This window comes from Scomber scombrus, chromosome 1 (assembly GCF_963691925.1).
Source record: "Scomber scombrus chromosome 1, fScoSco1.1, whole genome shotgun sequence".
In the NCBI taxonomy this organism is placed as follows: Eukaryota; Metazoa; Chordata; class Actinopteri; order Scombriformes; family Scombridae; genus Scomber; species Scomber scombrus.
This window is the reverse complement of record NC_084970.1, coordinates 19338711-19354795: the sequence shown is the minus strand read 5'-3', so window position 1 is coordinate 19354795 and position 16085 is coordinate 19338711. Positions and strand designations below refer to the sequence as shown.

General features: G+C 38.9%; 1 protein-coding gene across 4 annotated transcripts in view; it reads left to right on the top strand.

Moving 5' to 3' along the window:
- myo1ea (myosin IEa) overlaps positions 1-16085 on the top strand; it is a 52426-nt gene that overhangs the window by 4806 nt on the left and 31535 nt on the right. For 3 of the 4 annotated variants that reach the window (XM_062422562.1, XM_062422570.1, XM_062422554.1), the window contains 3 exons: positions 11902-12045; positions 13138-13227; positions 14491-14585. In XM_062422562.1, coding sequence (XP_062278546.1) covers positions 11902-12045; positions 13138-13227; positions 14491-14585 — 329 coding nt within the window. Of the gene's footprint in view, positions 1-11901; positions 12046-13137; positions 13228-14490; positions 14586-14780; positions 14943-16085 lie in introns of those variants that run through there. The other variant, XM_062422578.1, reaches the window with a different exon arrangement.

The window sequence follows — 16085 nt, the reverse complement described above, 5'->3', positions numbered from 1 at the left end:
GTGCTTGTTTAGCCTCATAGAGTAGAGCTTGAACCGTTCTGGTTGAAATCCAGCTTTTTTTTCATTTTTGCTCTGAGAAATCGTGTAACTGGTAGAAAGTAAAAGAACCAGAAAAGCCAGAGGCAAACTTCTAACACACCTCTTGTATTAGATCAGCTCTCTAATTTCATTGCTGTCCTCTATCAAAGTAACACTCATCCTTTTCCTTCTTTTTTTTTAGATGATAACAGAGTGAACACATCTGTGAGCACCAGACTTGTGTTTTTTTGTTTAACACTCATTACACTTCTCTTCAATTAGGGGAATTACAGTATGTATCATCAACCAGTCCAGGCTGGTGCTTTGTTCACCACATACTAAGAAGCAGCTCAGGGATTTTTGTTGCTGTCAGTGCAAGAATTAAACAGCTGAGTCATTCCTTTAGCTATTATATTATATTACTGTGTTCCCTTTGGTGGAGTTGATGAAGTCATTATTATACTGCCATTCATTATCTGCATCCACTACACCCCATCATCCAAGGAAGATGCAGTCGAACATGCACTTGCTACATGCAGTCATGAGCTTTTTTTAGTTACAGTAAGGAGGATTAAAAACAATATTGTCATACTGCTACATCACCGCCCTGTCTGATCTCTTCATAAAGGCTCCTTAAGTTCTTGGACTAACTAAAAACTGTGTGGAGTGTTGTTTACTGAGGTTAAAACTTAGGGCTGACCTTGCGTGACCTTTCTCACAGTAATGTGAGCCACCTTTTGACCCACGTTAGTGTTTCAGTCTGTAGCAGCACTGTACTCGAGAACCAAACAATTTTGGCTCACTGGGAAAGAATTCTTATAATATGCTGTCTTTTTGAGATATACCTGTCATATACTGTATAACTCTGGTTTTTGACACCTGTCCTGACTGAGCTTGGATGTCTGTTTCAATTTTTAAAACAACAACCAGAAACAAGATTTCTGTTCCATAATATGACTCAACTGGAAGCTCTTTTGAAGACCTTGACCTTTGGAATGTTCTTCTCTTGTGGAAGCTGTTTTTTTTTTTTAAATGAGCAGCTACTGTAGCTTCGTAGTGCTGATACGAGGACTTTTCTATGCCAATGGTGCATTATGAAATGCTGGAGACTTTATGCAGTCAGAAACAAGCTGGGATTTTGACAGTATTTCTAACAACACGCTTTAAAAGATTTATTATCTTAATGCCAGTGAGTGTGTCTTTTTTTGCTCATTTTATTTGCCATAACTCAAATTTACGTCCATGAATCTTCTTCTACCTTCTACGAGGTGATGGATGCAGTGAAATAATTCATGAGAGGCAGGAAAGGCGTGAGTGAGCCTTACAGAATTTGGTGGCATTTTACCAAACCAAACTACTGCTTCTTCGTTGCACATGACTCAAACGTCTCCTCCCTCTTCAGTCTTAAATTGAAAAAGCCTACAGTTTGTGTCTTAACATGTATTTGCATGTATTCAGTTGCTTTTGGGGTAGATGCTGGTTAGTATTTTCATTGAAACTTAAGAGTGAGGCCTTGTTGTGGCATAAGGATCGAATGAATGAGTTTCCACTGCAGATGGTTTGTTTACATTCAACCACTACTAAGGCTTTTTTATAAAAGAAAACACAGCTCTTGTCTAGCATTTCAGTTCTGTTCAAGTGCCACCCAAAACCACTTCCTCTTTGATATTATTTTTTATTAGCTGTTGTCATCCATTTAACACACAGATTCAGTTTGAGATGTTTAACATCAACAGTTTCCATTACTGTACTCAGATAGAGACAAATGCTGCCTCTGTGAAGCTGAAACTTTGTGTAGAAATCCTCCAGTATCTGTTTACACTTGATCATTATGTCCTCTTTCTCTGAGAGGGGTTGGGCAGTGCTCACCCTACCCTGTAGGCACAGCATTATAACATCCCAACCAGTCAGTGCTCATGTTACCAAATCCCAGCAAAATAATATATTACTTTTCATTCTTTCCTCGAATGTGACCATAAAGCTCGGATCTATAACAGCCTGAGAAATCGAGACACGGTAACAGAGAACAAGGCCTGTTGGTTTGCATTGTTTATGCTAGTCCAAGTTGTAAGTACAAGCAAATGACCAGTATCACCGAGTTGTGAAAAGATGAAGTGTGAGTTCCCATTCTGCTCTTTCCTCATTTACAAGAAATGAAGTTTTAAATTTAGCGTAGTTAGCCTTTTCATTCATAGAGTATTATTACCTGAATAGAAAACCTAATCCAGGTCAGAGCAGTCAGTCTTTGACTCCCTTGAGCCTGGTGACTCTTGGCTTGGATCAGTGCAATGTCAGCTTTGCTGCCCTGTGTCATTGGAAGAGACTCGTGCAAAGGCAAATGGTATTGTTGCTGTGTTTTAGGGTTGAAAAAGGAATGCAGTCCATTTCATTACTTTTTATTTGGTTTTTAGCTCTGGAGGCACCAGCATGAACACACATACAATATAACATTAAACAATACAACACTAAATAAATATCAGGGCAACTCAGACATGTATATGTTCTCTTTTCCAGTTATTCCATATCCCAACAGTTAAGCTGCTTGTTCGGCATTATGTTTAATATAAATGATTCTCTTTTCACAGTTCTTGTCAAAATATCCCAGACAATCTAAAAACCATTGCTCTTTCCCTGGAGTATCGGCTTTAGACTAGGGATGACACCAATTTTTAGATTTCACATGCTGTATATTGTTATTTTATTTCAAATGTATGGTTATATCATAGTAATGCTAACAGGTATTAAGCAGAATTAAAACCTTGTTTGGATGAAAGAAGTCACACAAAAGAGCCTAATTCACTGTCAAGCAGTGTCATTAATGGGTCAGTTTCTATGCATCACATTCAAGAAACACTAGAATAATTTGAATGTTGAAATTAAACTATTACTATTGTTATTATTTAAATAGTTAAGAATTATCAAAATGTTAAAATAGATGACATTTACCTTTCAGGTCAAATGAGTTCTGAAATAAAGAAAGTTGGTTGCTTCAGCTTTTGGCTGTACCCCTATCAGTGATGTCACAGCAGGCTTTGACATATGTGAGTTAATCTACAATCTCCAGATAAGAAGAAATATTAATTCTTAAGCCACTCCAATATGTATGGCTTTCCTTTTCAGTGTTGTTGAAAAATCCTGTTGGACGTTTTCAACACTGGGCCACACAGAACAATTGACTGACACTGTCAGTAATGTTTAAGGGGAGACAGTGTGTCATAAAAGTTTAATATGTTCGACTACAGGCTATACAGGTATATTTCTCCATGTAATCAGAACAGACTTTACAGACGTTTCTCCACAGCTGGCAGGTGAAGCAACTCTTGCTGTCCTTCTCTCTTTCCTCTTCCATATAGTTTTCAGCCAAATGGGACTGCTTGTTGGTTGCCATTATACCACAAAATGTGGATTCACTTCAACAGTTTTAGTTAGGAAGCTTTAATTTGTCTCTAAGTTGGATTTAAGTTAAGTTAAGATTCACTGGGGTGTTTGTTAACGTGCCTACCTTTAACACTGTAAAAACCATGCCAAATGTGGAGTGGTAAGCCCAAAATGAAAATCTATACACATTAAATTACAACTTTCACTTTATTCATTTTGTCCCAGCAATGAAAGAGTTTCAGCCTCTTTGACAGTTTTCTACTCCAATCAATTCAGTGTTGATTTGTTCTTTAATCAAGTTCCAGCTTCATCTGGAGTTTGCAATATCACTTAAGAGGAAGAGCCATTTGTGTGTTCACAGGGCTCAGTGTGACCTTAATGAGCATTCCATCCCTCAGACGTTTACACTCTATCAGACTCTATCAGACACTGTAGGTCATTGCTCCTCTGACACCACTGAGTTTCTACTCATCGTTGTTTGTCTTCTTCCTCTGCCTTGGAGAGGCTGAGTATCTCAGTCAGCAGTTTTATCTGCATCTGGCGCGATTAAACACAGTGAGTTAATTGGGCAAAGTGCAAACGCAGGCTACAGAGACCAGGTGGAAATACTGTTTAGAGAGTAACACCGCCACTTGAGCCCTGTTTAGTTTCGATCAAACCAGATATGTTTTGAATTCCAACAAGGAGTAGGGGGAAAAATTTGTCAAAATCAACCCACACATTGCTGGCACGATCATGTACTGGAGCTATTCCCTGGCTTCTTTTGGCACAGGTCAGGAGTGGACAGTCTTAGTAGCAATTATAGCCCGCACAGTACTTTACAGCAACCCATTTTCTGAACCAAAGAACAGTTTTTCCATGTGTAGACTCTCTTGAGATATGTAATCTATCACAGCAGACATTTAGGTGCCTGTATTTTGTGCTACAATAGTTACCATGTGCTTGTGAGATAATGCAGTTGCAATCAGCGACTGTTTTGCAAAGTAGTCCTTGTTGGTGCATTCAATGAAGCTCAGAGATTAGACAATCACATAGACAACTTCATAAAACATTGTGTTCACAGGATTTCTAAGTTTGAGGGTTGTTAGAAAACTAAACACAAGGACACAACAAATAACTTACTTTGTAGCTTGCATCTTTAAAGGTGTTGTTTGTATCTAGCTCTCAGGTTGGAGGATAATGTTTCCCAGAAACGCTCAAATGCACCAGTGAGGATCAGTTTTCACAACACTCCCTACTCACAGCCTCATTGCTACGTGACAATTATGTAACTTTGTCAGACAAAATAAGGCTGTTTTCATGTTCGCTTTGATGGGTTGTCGATAACAAGCAAGTTTCTAGTCTCTATGTATTGATTTTTCATATGGTTCTAAAGTTAACCACTGACAACGGCTATCTGGAAGGTAGGAAATCAATATTAAAACTTATGGCATGCTTTGGAAAATGTTTGGCAGTAGCATAGAGAATACGAGATTTGTATTTAATGGGCGAAAACATGCAAAACCACCGGCATGGGTCTTTAAGCCTGGACTATTGTCCTGCTTGCTGCATCAGCATTACAATAGTGTCTCTGCTGCAATATCATGTGCATTTGTTGCAAGTCATGTCACACTGTGGTCTCCAACATGCATCAGTTTTGCAGTTATGCATCTGCTTTTGATCTTTTTGATACTAGAAATAGCTTTAGAATACCTCAGGACTCATTGCTCCTTCACCAAAAATTGTCCTGAGTGTATCATTAAAAATTAACTTGCCACTAATCAATCAACTCAGGTTTATGCACCATGCAGCATAATTTCCTCCACTTTACTGCCTCACATCTCCTCTTAAACAGCATTTAGAGTTGCTATCTATATGCTTCTTCTTCAAATCAGTTTCATATCAAGCCTCTCAGTAAATTACTGGTATATTCATATATAAAATTGAAGATTATGACTTCTAGATGAAAATCAGTCTTGCTTGTGTTTCATGAATGATCAATTGAGAATATACTGCTACCTGTCAACTACTTTGGGGGAGATTAGAGAGAGTGTAGACTTCCTGTCTGGGTTTTTTGATTGTGATGGTAAGGTCACTATTATTTTAATATGGACTATACATATAGATTGGGCCTTGTATGATAAACATGCTTTAGGTAAACATTTAGGCTTTAGGTTACTTCATAAGAGTCTCTTTGGAAACTTGTTGGCCCTCTGCACTATGACCAGAATTATCTTTTAATTTGTGACACGTTTACCAAATTAGATTACTTAGGTCTTTGTCCTAGGCTCTATCACCACTGGCCTTTTCATCACACAGTTATTAACTAATGCTGTATATTATTATTTGGAAATGGTCATTGCATCTGAATCACTGCTGCTCGCCAGTTACTCAGAGCCCTGCATCCATATTCATCTCTAACCAGAACATTAACTATCTTTTTACCACCGGTTGCTCACTAACTTTGCCGTAAAGACCTTCATGGAAAATGAGATGCCGTCTAATTTGGCTGCAAAAACAAATGACAGCAGTCAGTGTTTTACAGGCACAAGTGTATATGAGAAAAAGATGTCCTGTTTATAAAGTCTGAGTGGTAAATATGTGGACAGGAGATGTTTTTTTCCAGTCAACACAGCTGTGACAGATTTATGTGTATCTTCTCAAAGCTATAAATCTGAAAATTATCTTCAGGATTAATCAAGAAATAATGTTTTTAGAACATAACATTTTTAAGGCAAGATTTACTCAAATCAGATCAAGTAAGCTGTTACATGGTGGTACTGCTAATCTTCTACGTGAGGGCTTATCAGACATGGGGTGGAGGTACTGTTTCTCTCCTACTGCAGTCAGCTCCAGTCCAACGTCATCTCAGCCGACATACTTGGAGCATTTTCCTTGTAGCAGCAGTCAGTACATGACCTGTAAGTTTGCCTTGTGGTATTAAAAGAGTTGTGTTCTTAAGCTAGATTTAGCTTAGTTTGTACTGGCTTCATTAAAAAAGGGCTTTCTAATCTGAAGATGGCAGCTAGGAATTTTGAGTGGTCAAAAACCAGTCTGTTGGCAAAAACAGTATTCAGTTTACCTTTGCCATGTGTTGTCAGTTCTGCATGTTTTTCCTCAGTTGCTTTGTTGTATCGATTGCAAGTTGGGTGATTTCTCAAGACTTTCGGTACGGAGTGATTAACGACCTCAGTTGCTTCTTATTTTAGAAAGGAGGAATTTGTTCTCATGGCTTTAATCCAAGTTTGCCACAGAGGGCTAACACATGGTAGACTGTGTCAATTCGTGGAGTGGAAAAGGAGAATGGCACAGAAGGGAGAAATGAGGGGAAAAGTGCCGCTTATGATACTGAATCAAACCCAGCCATTTCCTGTACACCGAGCCAGCTCTGCTCAGTACTCTCCATATATGGTAATGGTATTTGCATGAAGGGAAAGCCTGGGCTTATGGATCAGGACTAGTGTTGGAATTCCTTTGTATTAACTTCTGGGAAAAGGTCTGGTCCCATAGTTTGGGTTTAGATGATTATGTTTAATTCTCTTAGGGAAAACTAATCAAGACAAAAACTTCATTGATTCTTACTACTTCCATTAAAGGTACAGTGTATAGAATTAAGTGGAATGGACTCAGCAGAAATGTAATATAATATTCATAAGGGCAGTGGTGGTCTTAAGGTTAGAAACGCTAGCTTGTGACCGGAGGGTCGTTGTGTCAATCCCTAGGAACAGCAGCATAAATCTGGGGGGAGAAAGTAAAGAAGCAGCACTTGCCCCTCCCCAATTACCACAACTGAGGTGCCCTTGAGCAAGGCCCTTAACCCCAGCTGCTCTAGTGGAGGTGCTCAGTGGCTGGCAGATCAGCCTGTGGTTGTACTGGGCAGCTTCCACGTATGAATATGTCACTGTGTGAATGTGATCAGGGCATTTTCTGAAAAAAGTGAAATTCAGGGTAATTCCCAAAGTCAATAAAGTTAAAAAGAAGGTATATTTTAATTAGTGTATGAAAATGAGAATTGTGTTTTCTGTACCTTAGAATGAGCCCTTCATATCTACCTAATGAACAGGTCCTCTTAAACAGAGCCTGCCATGTTGCACCACCATGTTTCTACAGTATCCCAGATTGGACAAATCAAACACTGGCTGTACATAGGGCCTTTTGTGTGCCTTTTGGGAGGTGTATTCAGTTGGTTGCAATCTGCAACATTACTGCTAAATGCCAGTAAATCTTACACACTGGTCGTTTTATACCTGTTCCTACAATACCTGTCAAAATATCATGTCAGACTAAACTGGTTGTAATACATACACAATGTATCAGTGATGCCAGATGCTCAGTTCTTTACTGCACCTGTGTTGCTAAGCTGCGCTCTGAAGGAAGTCTTTGGGTCCATGGCGATGGTGTTGTTATGGCCACCATTCAGTCTACAGTCCAATAATTAAGTTAAATTTACCAGTTACCTGATTATAAGTCGTTAGTCAAAGTAATTTACTGTACAGAGTTTTAAACCATGTCTACTGAGCTTATGTATGACTCACATTAGGTGTTAGATTCTGTACACTACAATATGTGTGTTGTTGACTGTTTTACTGGCAACCACCGTGTCCAGTTGCTCTAACAGGGATTAATAAAGTGCTTCTGGATGCACCTATGCATGAGTTACTGGACAGTACTGATTCATAGGCTTGTTTAATTTCAATGTCAAAGTCCAGAATATAGTTACACATTTAACGGAAAGTTAACAACTTCTCTAGCCAGATACATAAAAGAAAACATTGTTATGATGAGGCAAACAGCTGGTGTTATTGCAAATCAGGACCATACTGTTAACTTTTCAGACTGTCTGGAATTAAATGTGTGTAGCAGTTGGAATTTAACAGCAATACAAAGAAGTGTATTAATGATCAGATGTAGAGCGGCCCTCCTCACCTCATCACCAACATTACAATCACTTGAGTACAACAACCCTTCACCCCTGGCTGCAGAGGAGTGTGGTTGTTTATGGGCACCTCCCAGGCGTCTTTGTGTGTTTGTGTGCAGCCCTCCTTCCCTGTTAGTAAGAATATTTTCTTGGTCCTCTTGCCTCATTAAACAAGGCCTAAGTCAAAACATATGAAACAATCCTCTGAAGATTTTGGTGCTCACCTCCTACATTTACAACTTATTACCTCCCTCTTCTTGAATCTACACACTTTCATTCCAGACATAGCAGAGAGAAGTTAAATATAGCATTTTCAATTGTTTCCACTTAGTGGTTGGGCCAGCCCTCTCCTAACGTCTGTTTTCAGGGGAAAGGTCTTCATCTGTCAAAGTATTAGTTGCTGTCAGTAAAAAGATAACCAGTAAGTGCCTGAATAAAAAGAACATTTGAGTTTAAATGCAGGGAAAGTAAATGCAGGTTTATTTCTTTAAGGATATATTGACTGAAGCCCTCTCAGCCCCTCAGAGAACAAAGAAAACTCAAATGAACTCAAAGTAGAAGAATCAGATTCACCTTGTTTTTGAAAAATTCACTGTTCTGAGAAGGTAATGGGCTCTTTTTGCACTCTAAGAAAGGGAGTAAGTGTGTATGTGTTTGAGCTTTCTCTTTTACACAATTCACGTCACAAATGTGTCTTAAGCTCTCCTTTCACTCATTGTATGTCAGGAGGTATTCGTTTCTAACAGTGACATTACCCTGTCAGCGTTGCTAAGGGAGGAAGGAAGTAAGCATCTCTCTCTGCCACACCTAAAAAGCAGTAAAACATGTTAATGGGCGTGATCTGGAGAATTAATCAAGCTAAATTTGCTGTTTCCCTCCTGAGGGAAAAGAGCCGCAGAATTAGACTGAAAAAAGCTGTTAACATTCCTCGACATCTCCCATGCTATGACTGAGTCTGTAAAGTGGTTTTAATTTTGCACTTGTAAAGAATAAAGTCACCCTGGAGGATATTAAGAGCTCCCTGGCTCCCCTCCTTCAGTTAGTAATTCAGAGTTAATTACTAAATGCACAGTGACTTTCCACAGGTTTATTCTGCACTGTGGTGTTACTTGTTGTGGTCCTTAATATTATCAAAGTTCGTCCTTAGCTTTTTTTTGTTTCATCTACTATCTATGAGAGAAACTCACTGTTTTTGTTGGTTTTTACTCACACTTTATGTTGTTTTAGAATGATAGTTTCTAGTGAATTTACAGGATAAGACTAGTCATTTTAAGTATTTGTCCAAAAATTCAATGAAATGACCAAAAACAACAAGGAGTTTTACATTTTACTAACAAATATTGTTGCCCAAAAACATTTAAAGACACATCACTGAGTCACATCATTGCACTGAATGACATGTTCTTTCATCACAATGAAAATGGGCACTGTAGTTTATTTTGACTCATTCCTACTTACTCAGTTGTTAATCAGCCGCGAAAGTAGTCTTCAACAAATGTACCATTTACTCCTGTTTGAATCATGTTGGCTTAAAACTACAGTGCCTAGGGGCGTTGTGGTTAAGGGGTTAAGACGCAGAGCATGTACTGCAATGTCCTCGTTTGACTCCAACTGGGGACCTTTGTGTGCATCATTCCCCATCTCTCCCTCATTATTTCCTGTCATCTATCTACTGATCACTTGTAAATAAAAGCTTAAAATGCCTTTGCCCTCCAAAAAACAAATGACAGCGCCTAGCTTTCTCAGGAAGTTATTTTACTTTTTTTTGTTTAACCTTTATTTAACCAGGAAAAGTCTTATTGAGATTAAAAATCTCTTTTACAATAGTAAAAGCACAATTAACAGGGTTGCACAGGGTCCCACATTTAAAACATATTACGATTTACAATGAAAATAAAGAATAAATTACAAAATCATAAAATAACATCATAACATCCCCATAGTCTCCTTTCCTCCCATTTCTAAAATAAAAACCCAATTTCAATTTCCCTTTGATTTTGCATTTGAAAACATAAGTTTGATTTTCTCAGCATTTAAAACAAGTTTTAAATCACACAAAGTATGCTGCACAGTATTAAAAACAAGTTATAGCTGACAAAGAGCCTGGTATGGTGTAAACGCAGAGTAGTATATCACAATATCATCAGCATTAAAGTGGAAATATGTGTTGGAAACATTTTTATCAAGACTGTTGCTATATTTAATGGACAGGATTGGTCCCAGGTCAAATCCCTGAGGCACACCCTTGGATATTAGCCCGAGGTGATACCTTTTGCCTTCATCTGCCAGATAGATACTTTTCAGACCAACTGACAGTTTGTTCTGACAGTCTTACACTGATATGTCTTTTTCTTCAAAATTGCATGAACCACCGTGTCAAAAGCCTTTGATAAGCCAATGAAAAGGGCTGCACAGTGATGATTGTTGTTTAAGGATTCAATAAAATCATTAACGACTTCTAGGGCTGTAGTTATGCTGTGTGTTTTCCTAAAACCTGATTGAAAACCAGATTAGATATTGTTAGTGAGTGAGTTATTGAGCTGTTTCTTTGAAGATAAACAATGTTTGTGCCTGTTTTTAAAGCTGAAAAACCCCATCAGAGATGAATGGGCTTGGCCATAGATAGACTGGGAAAGTGGGAAAGTAGTGAAAGATGGACTAATGCACTGTTGGTTTTTGTCTTTTTATGTGATTGTTCACAATAAAACGTTATGTTAGTGGAAGTTCAGATTGTATATTATTGCATTGTAAATGATTGTATGTGCAGTGTAATATTGTATGATACTGTAATCAGCAAATATAAGTAAAATATAGAAAGTCAGAATACAGTCTTGATTTTGATATAAAACATCTAGTTATGAGTTATGAGTACAGTGAGAGATAAAATGTTTGTAAAGAATAATGCAGTTCTTCTACATAGACACAGTATGATGCTGTACTGTGTCACTGAATGTTTTTTTCCTTTCATTGTTTGTCTCTCCACAACTGCTTGCTAAAGAGGGAGGAAGTCAAGAGTTAAAATGTGTGTTGACTAATGTTTTGGATGCTCTCAGTGGCTTTGAGTGGTTCTCCATCCAGGAGAAAGAGACTCACTCCTCACAGCACATTGTGACCCTCGTCCACAGTAGCCAGACAACACTGACTCATAGCACATGATGAATGACCTCAGTTCTCCGGAGACTCACTCAGCTCAAACAAAACAGGAACGTAGGCAGAAACCAGATTGTTAGGATGTGGAGAAAAATTGGGTCAGAGCATATTTAACACTTGGACAAATAACACAGAGCACTTCTGGGAATCTGACCTCGCACTATTCTAAGTAAACATTGCTCGTCATGCTGCTGGGATCAGAAAATGTGCACAAATTTAGATTTTGTTGGAGTGATAATAAACGTTTTCCTCTTGGCTATCATTTTGTCTGATTATCTCAACAGTCTGATGAAACCGCACTACCTCAGCCTCTGAGTGTGCGCTAAAGCCACAATTCATTCAATTCACGTAGCAGTGTGTCCTTCATGTCAGACTCTCGATGAGTCCACGCCATTTCATTGTGTCTTTCTGAGTGAACTAACAATTGTACATTGTGTGTGTTTTTTGTTTTGTTTCAGGGGAGCCGGGGGCACTACCGGTACCACTGGCAGAGCCACAATGTCAAACACAGCGGCGTGGATGACATGGTGTTGCTCACCAAGATCAATGAGGACGCCATCGTGGACAACCTCAAGAAGAGATACATGGATGACTACATCTTTGTATCCTTCCCTCATAATCGCAGTTCACACCTCAGCGAGGAATTGCTGAGTTCCGTCTCATCCGTGCTATTCCCAGAATAGCTGAATGGTCATTCACAGTGTCGAGTAGCAGTGAGTTTAGGCCAGTGTCAGAAGGTAACGCCTTCCTCTGAGCCACTGCTTCGTGCAGGGGGCATAAGGCCTCTCTGTGCACCCGGCCAGACCTCTCACTCCTGCTCATTCTCTCAAAAAAGTCAGATTCACTCTAGCTTTGTCTCACTGTGGTGCAAAATGTGAAAGAAATGGTGTGAGGAAGAGCCGATTGCATAAATCTACAGTATGAATCAGAGTAATGTAGCTATGTTTTTTGAGCAGCCGTAATTTTGATTGTGGTGTGCTGTGAGAGCTATCATTTTCATACAGTACATCACACAAATGGGAGGTTAAAGTTAAATGTGCAGCTGTGGTGCCTACACACACACACACACACACACACACACACACACACACACACACACACACACACACACACACACACACACACAGTTGTTCGTGATGTGAAAAGAGTTGAAGAATGAATGAATAACCCCTTTGAAAAGTAATGGTGAGCGCTCTCAAAGCAGCTCATTACATAAACTTCGTCCACACTCTGGCAGCATTGAGGATTATGAAATTTAGTAAATGCTGGCTGTTGTAGGTTCGACAACTCTGAGTCAGGCCTTTGATTCGGGTCAATAAATAGCTGTAATTGTGAGGTCTCCCTGCCAAGGTTGTGGGTCACTGTAGGCCACCCACAATAGCAGCTTTATTTGCCTTGAGCAACATTTTGGCTTCAGGACATAAAACCTCACAGTGTTACATGGCCAGTCTATTCTCTGTCATTTGTCAGAACTGGATACTTATTTAGGCTCAGGCCTTATCACTAAATACTCCACTGCTACACACTCTGACGTCATGGCAACCTAAAATGTAGTCATTTCCTACCCAGTGTTATAATCTCTTTGTAAAAATGTAATGTAGTTGTTTTGAAACTGTGCTGCCAGTTCTAGGATGTGTACTTGGTTTTCATTTTGGTGTTTGAATGTTATAATCTTTAATATATAACCTCTTCAGACATACATTGGTCCTGTGCTCATCTCTGTCAACCCGTTCAAACAGATGCCGTACTTCGGTGAAAAAGAAATTGAAATGTATCAGGGCGCTGTAAGTATGGTCCCATCTTCCCTCAATAGACACACAATACTATATGACTTATTAAGACATTTTAATGGCCTCTGTCATCTGAAAAGTTAAAACCACAAAAAAACACCTCATGCTGTTTAAGATGGTAACAGTCTGAAGAACAAAGGCTTTAAAATGAACCAGGTTAGATCCAGTACGAACTTTCCAGTGAGCTGGCGCAGATGTTGCCTGTCAGAAACTTGACTCAACCATTGAGAAGGCTTTGGCAGTACCTTTATAGAACGGCCTTTTCAAGTCTGCCTCCTCTCCTGGCTGGCCGGTTGAAGAGTGGGCTTGTCTCCTTGAGCCAGGAGCACACTTGAAGGCTTTTAAAATCCTAACTGACTGTGAAAACACTCAAGAGTTACACATGCCTAATTTAACAGTCAACTTTAGCAGATTATAGTTGTACATAAGTGCACGGGGTTCAGATTTGCATTGCTTTCCACTACAGGGGAAAGTAGCAGAAAAGTCATCATGGCCAAAGTGGGGTTAATATATAAATGTATTATAGTGAGTATGTGATTTTTACAATATAATTTCAAGGATGAACCAGATGTAATTCTCTTCCTACCTTGACTGTAGCCCTCACCCCCAAACTCATTCATTCATTCTTAAGGCATACATCTTTAAAACAAGTCACAAATATATAATTTGATATTTCTTTAATACTTATTAATTTCCTTATACAACTGGGCACTGTAGTTTTGGGCAAACGTTACTCAAACATGAGCAAATAATGTATTTGTAAGAAGCTATTTTCAGCTGCAGATTAATACAGTTTTTTGTGCTAGTATATAATAATACAATATATGTAATATACAGCAGGAGGAGAGGATGTACTATAATAGGGACTGACATAAAATAAACTATAGCGCACATGTTTATGATAATGAAAAAAACAGCGTTCAGCGTGTTTTTACTAGTTTTTGGGTAACAATGGAGGCAGCTAAGCTAAACTAAACTATACCAGACTTTGGATACACAGACAATACTTGGGTGTTAGTTAGTTATAGTTAGTTGATCAGTTCATAGTTGGATTTTGTCTTTTCATGGGAGTTATTGATGATAAATAAAATATAGAACATATTATAATATATCACCTGCGTTATCCTTTAATGTGTTTTTGGCTTAAGATTTAAAAATTCACAGCCTTCACAATCTTAGATGTCAATGCTTTAAGTCAGATATTTCTGATATTATGTCATTGTAATTTGGCTCCCTCCTTCTTCTATTAACCCTCAGGCTCAGTATGAGAACCCTCCTCACATCTACGCTCTGGCCGATAATATGTACAGAAATATGATGATTGACCGTGAAAACCAGTGTGTCATCATCAGGTAAGACTTTAAAACTATAATAACATACTGTGTTGATTCTCCAAAGTCTTTACAGATCATGATCTAATGGCATGTGACAACCAAAGTACACTACAGCATTCAACAAGAGACAGCTTGATTAAATTCTCCATTTAATATGATCTTTCTGGGACTTGTTGTTCAACTTGTTAATTGTGTGACTTCCACACCTTACAGTTGTCAGTCAAATTGCCAAACATCCAGGAGAGAGAGAGAAAAACTGGAGATACTTATCTGTGCAATGTGATCTGCGAGGAGATACAACAAAGCTGAACTGTGGCTTAGCCTCTGCTGGTCATGATAATGGATGGGAGGGGCACAGGAGAACAGACCTAACAGGTTCCACTACATCATTTGGTTCAGCTGACTGACCAAAACTGACGTGTCTCTTTGGGAGTTTTTCCATCATATCATTTCAGGTTCAGTGAAATGGAAAATAAAGATACTATTAAGACCCAAATATGAAAACAATACTCATTTAACAGCTGGATGTGGACTCAGGATGCAAGTTGAAAACAAAGCAACTGTTATAGTGCTTATTTTTCATTAACGTCCTGTTTTTAGGATTTAAAAAAACAAAACAGGATGAACACCTGCATGATCCTTGACCCAGCATTCCTCTTCCTCCATTTAGGGATTTTTTTAGGCAGTTTTACAGTCTGTTTGTGTCTCTGAATGTTTTTGAGGTAGGAAGCTGCACAGAGAAAAGTGTGGTGTCATGATTGAGGCTTTATCCTATGGTCCAGTCACCTGAGCAGTGTGGTTCCTATAGTGCTTACCTCATGATGAATGACCCCTGCTTCAGCACTTTAGTCCGTTGTTTGGACAGCGAGCAGTTGCTGGTTCAGTTTCCCACATAAAGGCACTGAGGTGGATTTTGTGATCGACTAAATCAGCAAAACAAAAGCATGGAAGTGGTTTTTATGATGAACCAGGTCTCAGCAAACAAAGGCTGCTGTGAACTGCTGGCCAGGCAATGTGGTCAGCATGGCCCTGTGTTAGCTCTTTCCCCCATTTACTAAGAAAATGTGTGAATTAACCATAAATGGGAATTCAGCATGAAGTCTTAGACAGCTGTGACTATTCTTGCTGGGAAATTGAGATGTCTGCTATTCCTCTATTATTTAAATACCCTTTCACTGGGAGGTTGTATGCATTTAAGAATTGATCTATTTCTCATATGCTTAGTACAGCCTGTGACTGTAGAAAGTGGAATCAGATATTACAGGTGTGAATTGTAGCAGGTGTGGTGTTGGTGTTATCAGTCTGGCTCTCCCCATTACAACTATTTGATGAAATCAAGCCCCTGACAGTTTTAAAGGTTCAGCCACAACTTGTCATCCGAGAACTAACTTCACAACTTCACATCTGCTCCCAGCACTGATCAGAAATACATGATTCCTCAATGTCAACATTTGCACAAATAAAGTCCCAATTTTCAGTCAACTTGTCACCTGAACTGGGCAGCTCCTTATACCTAAT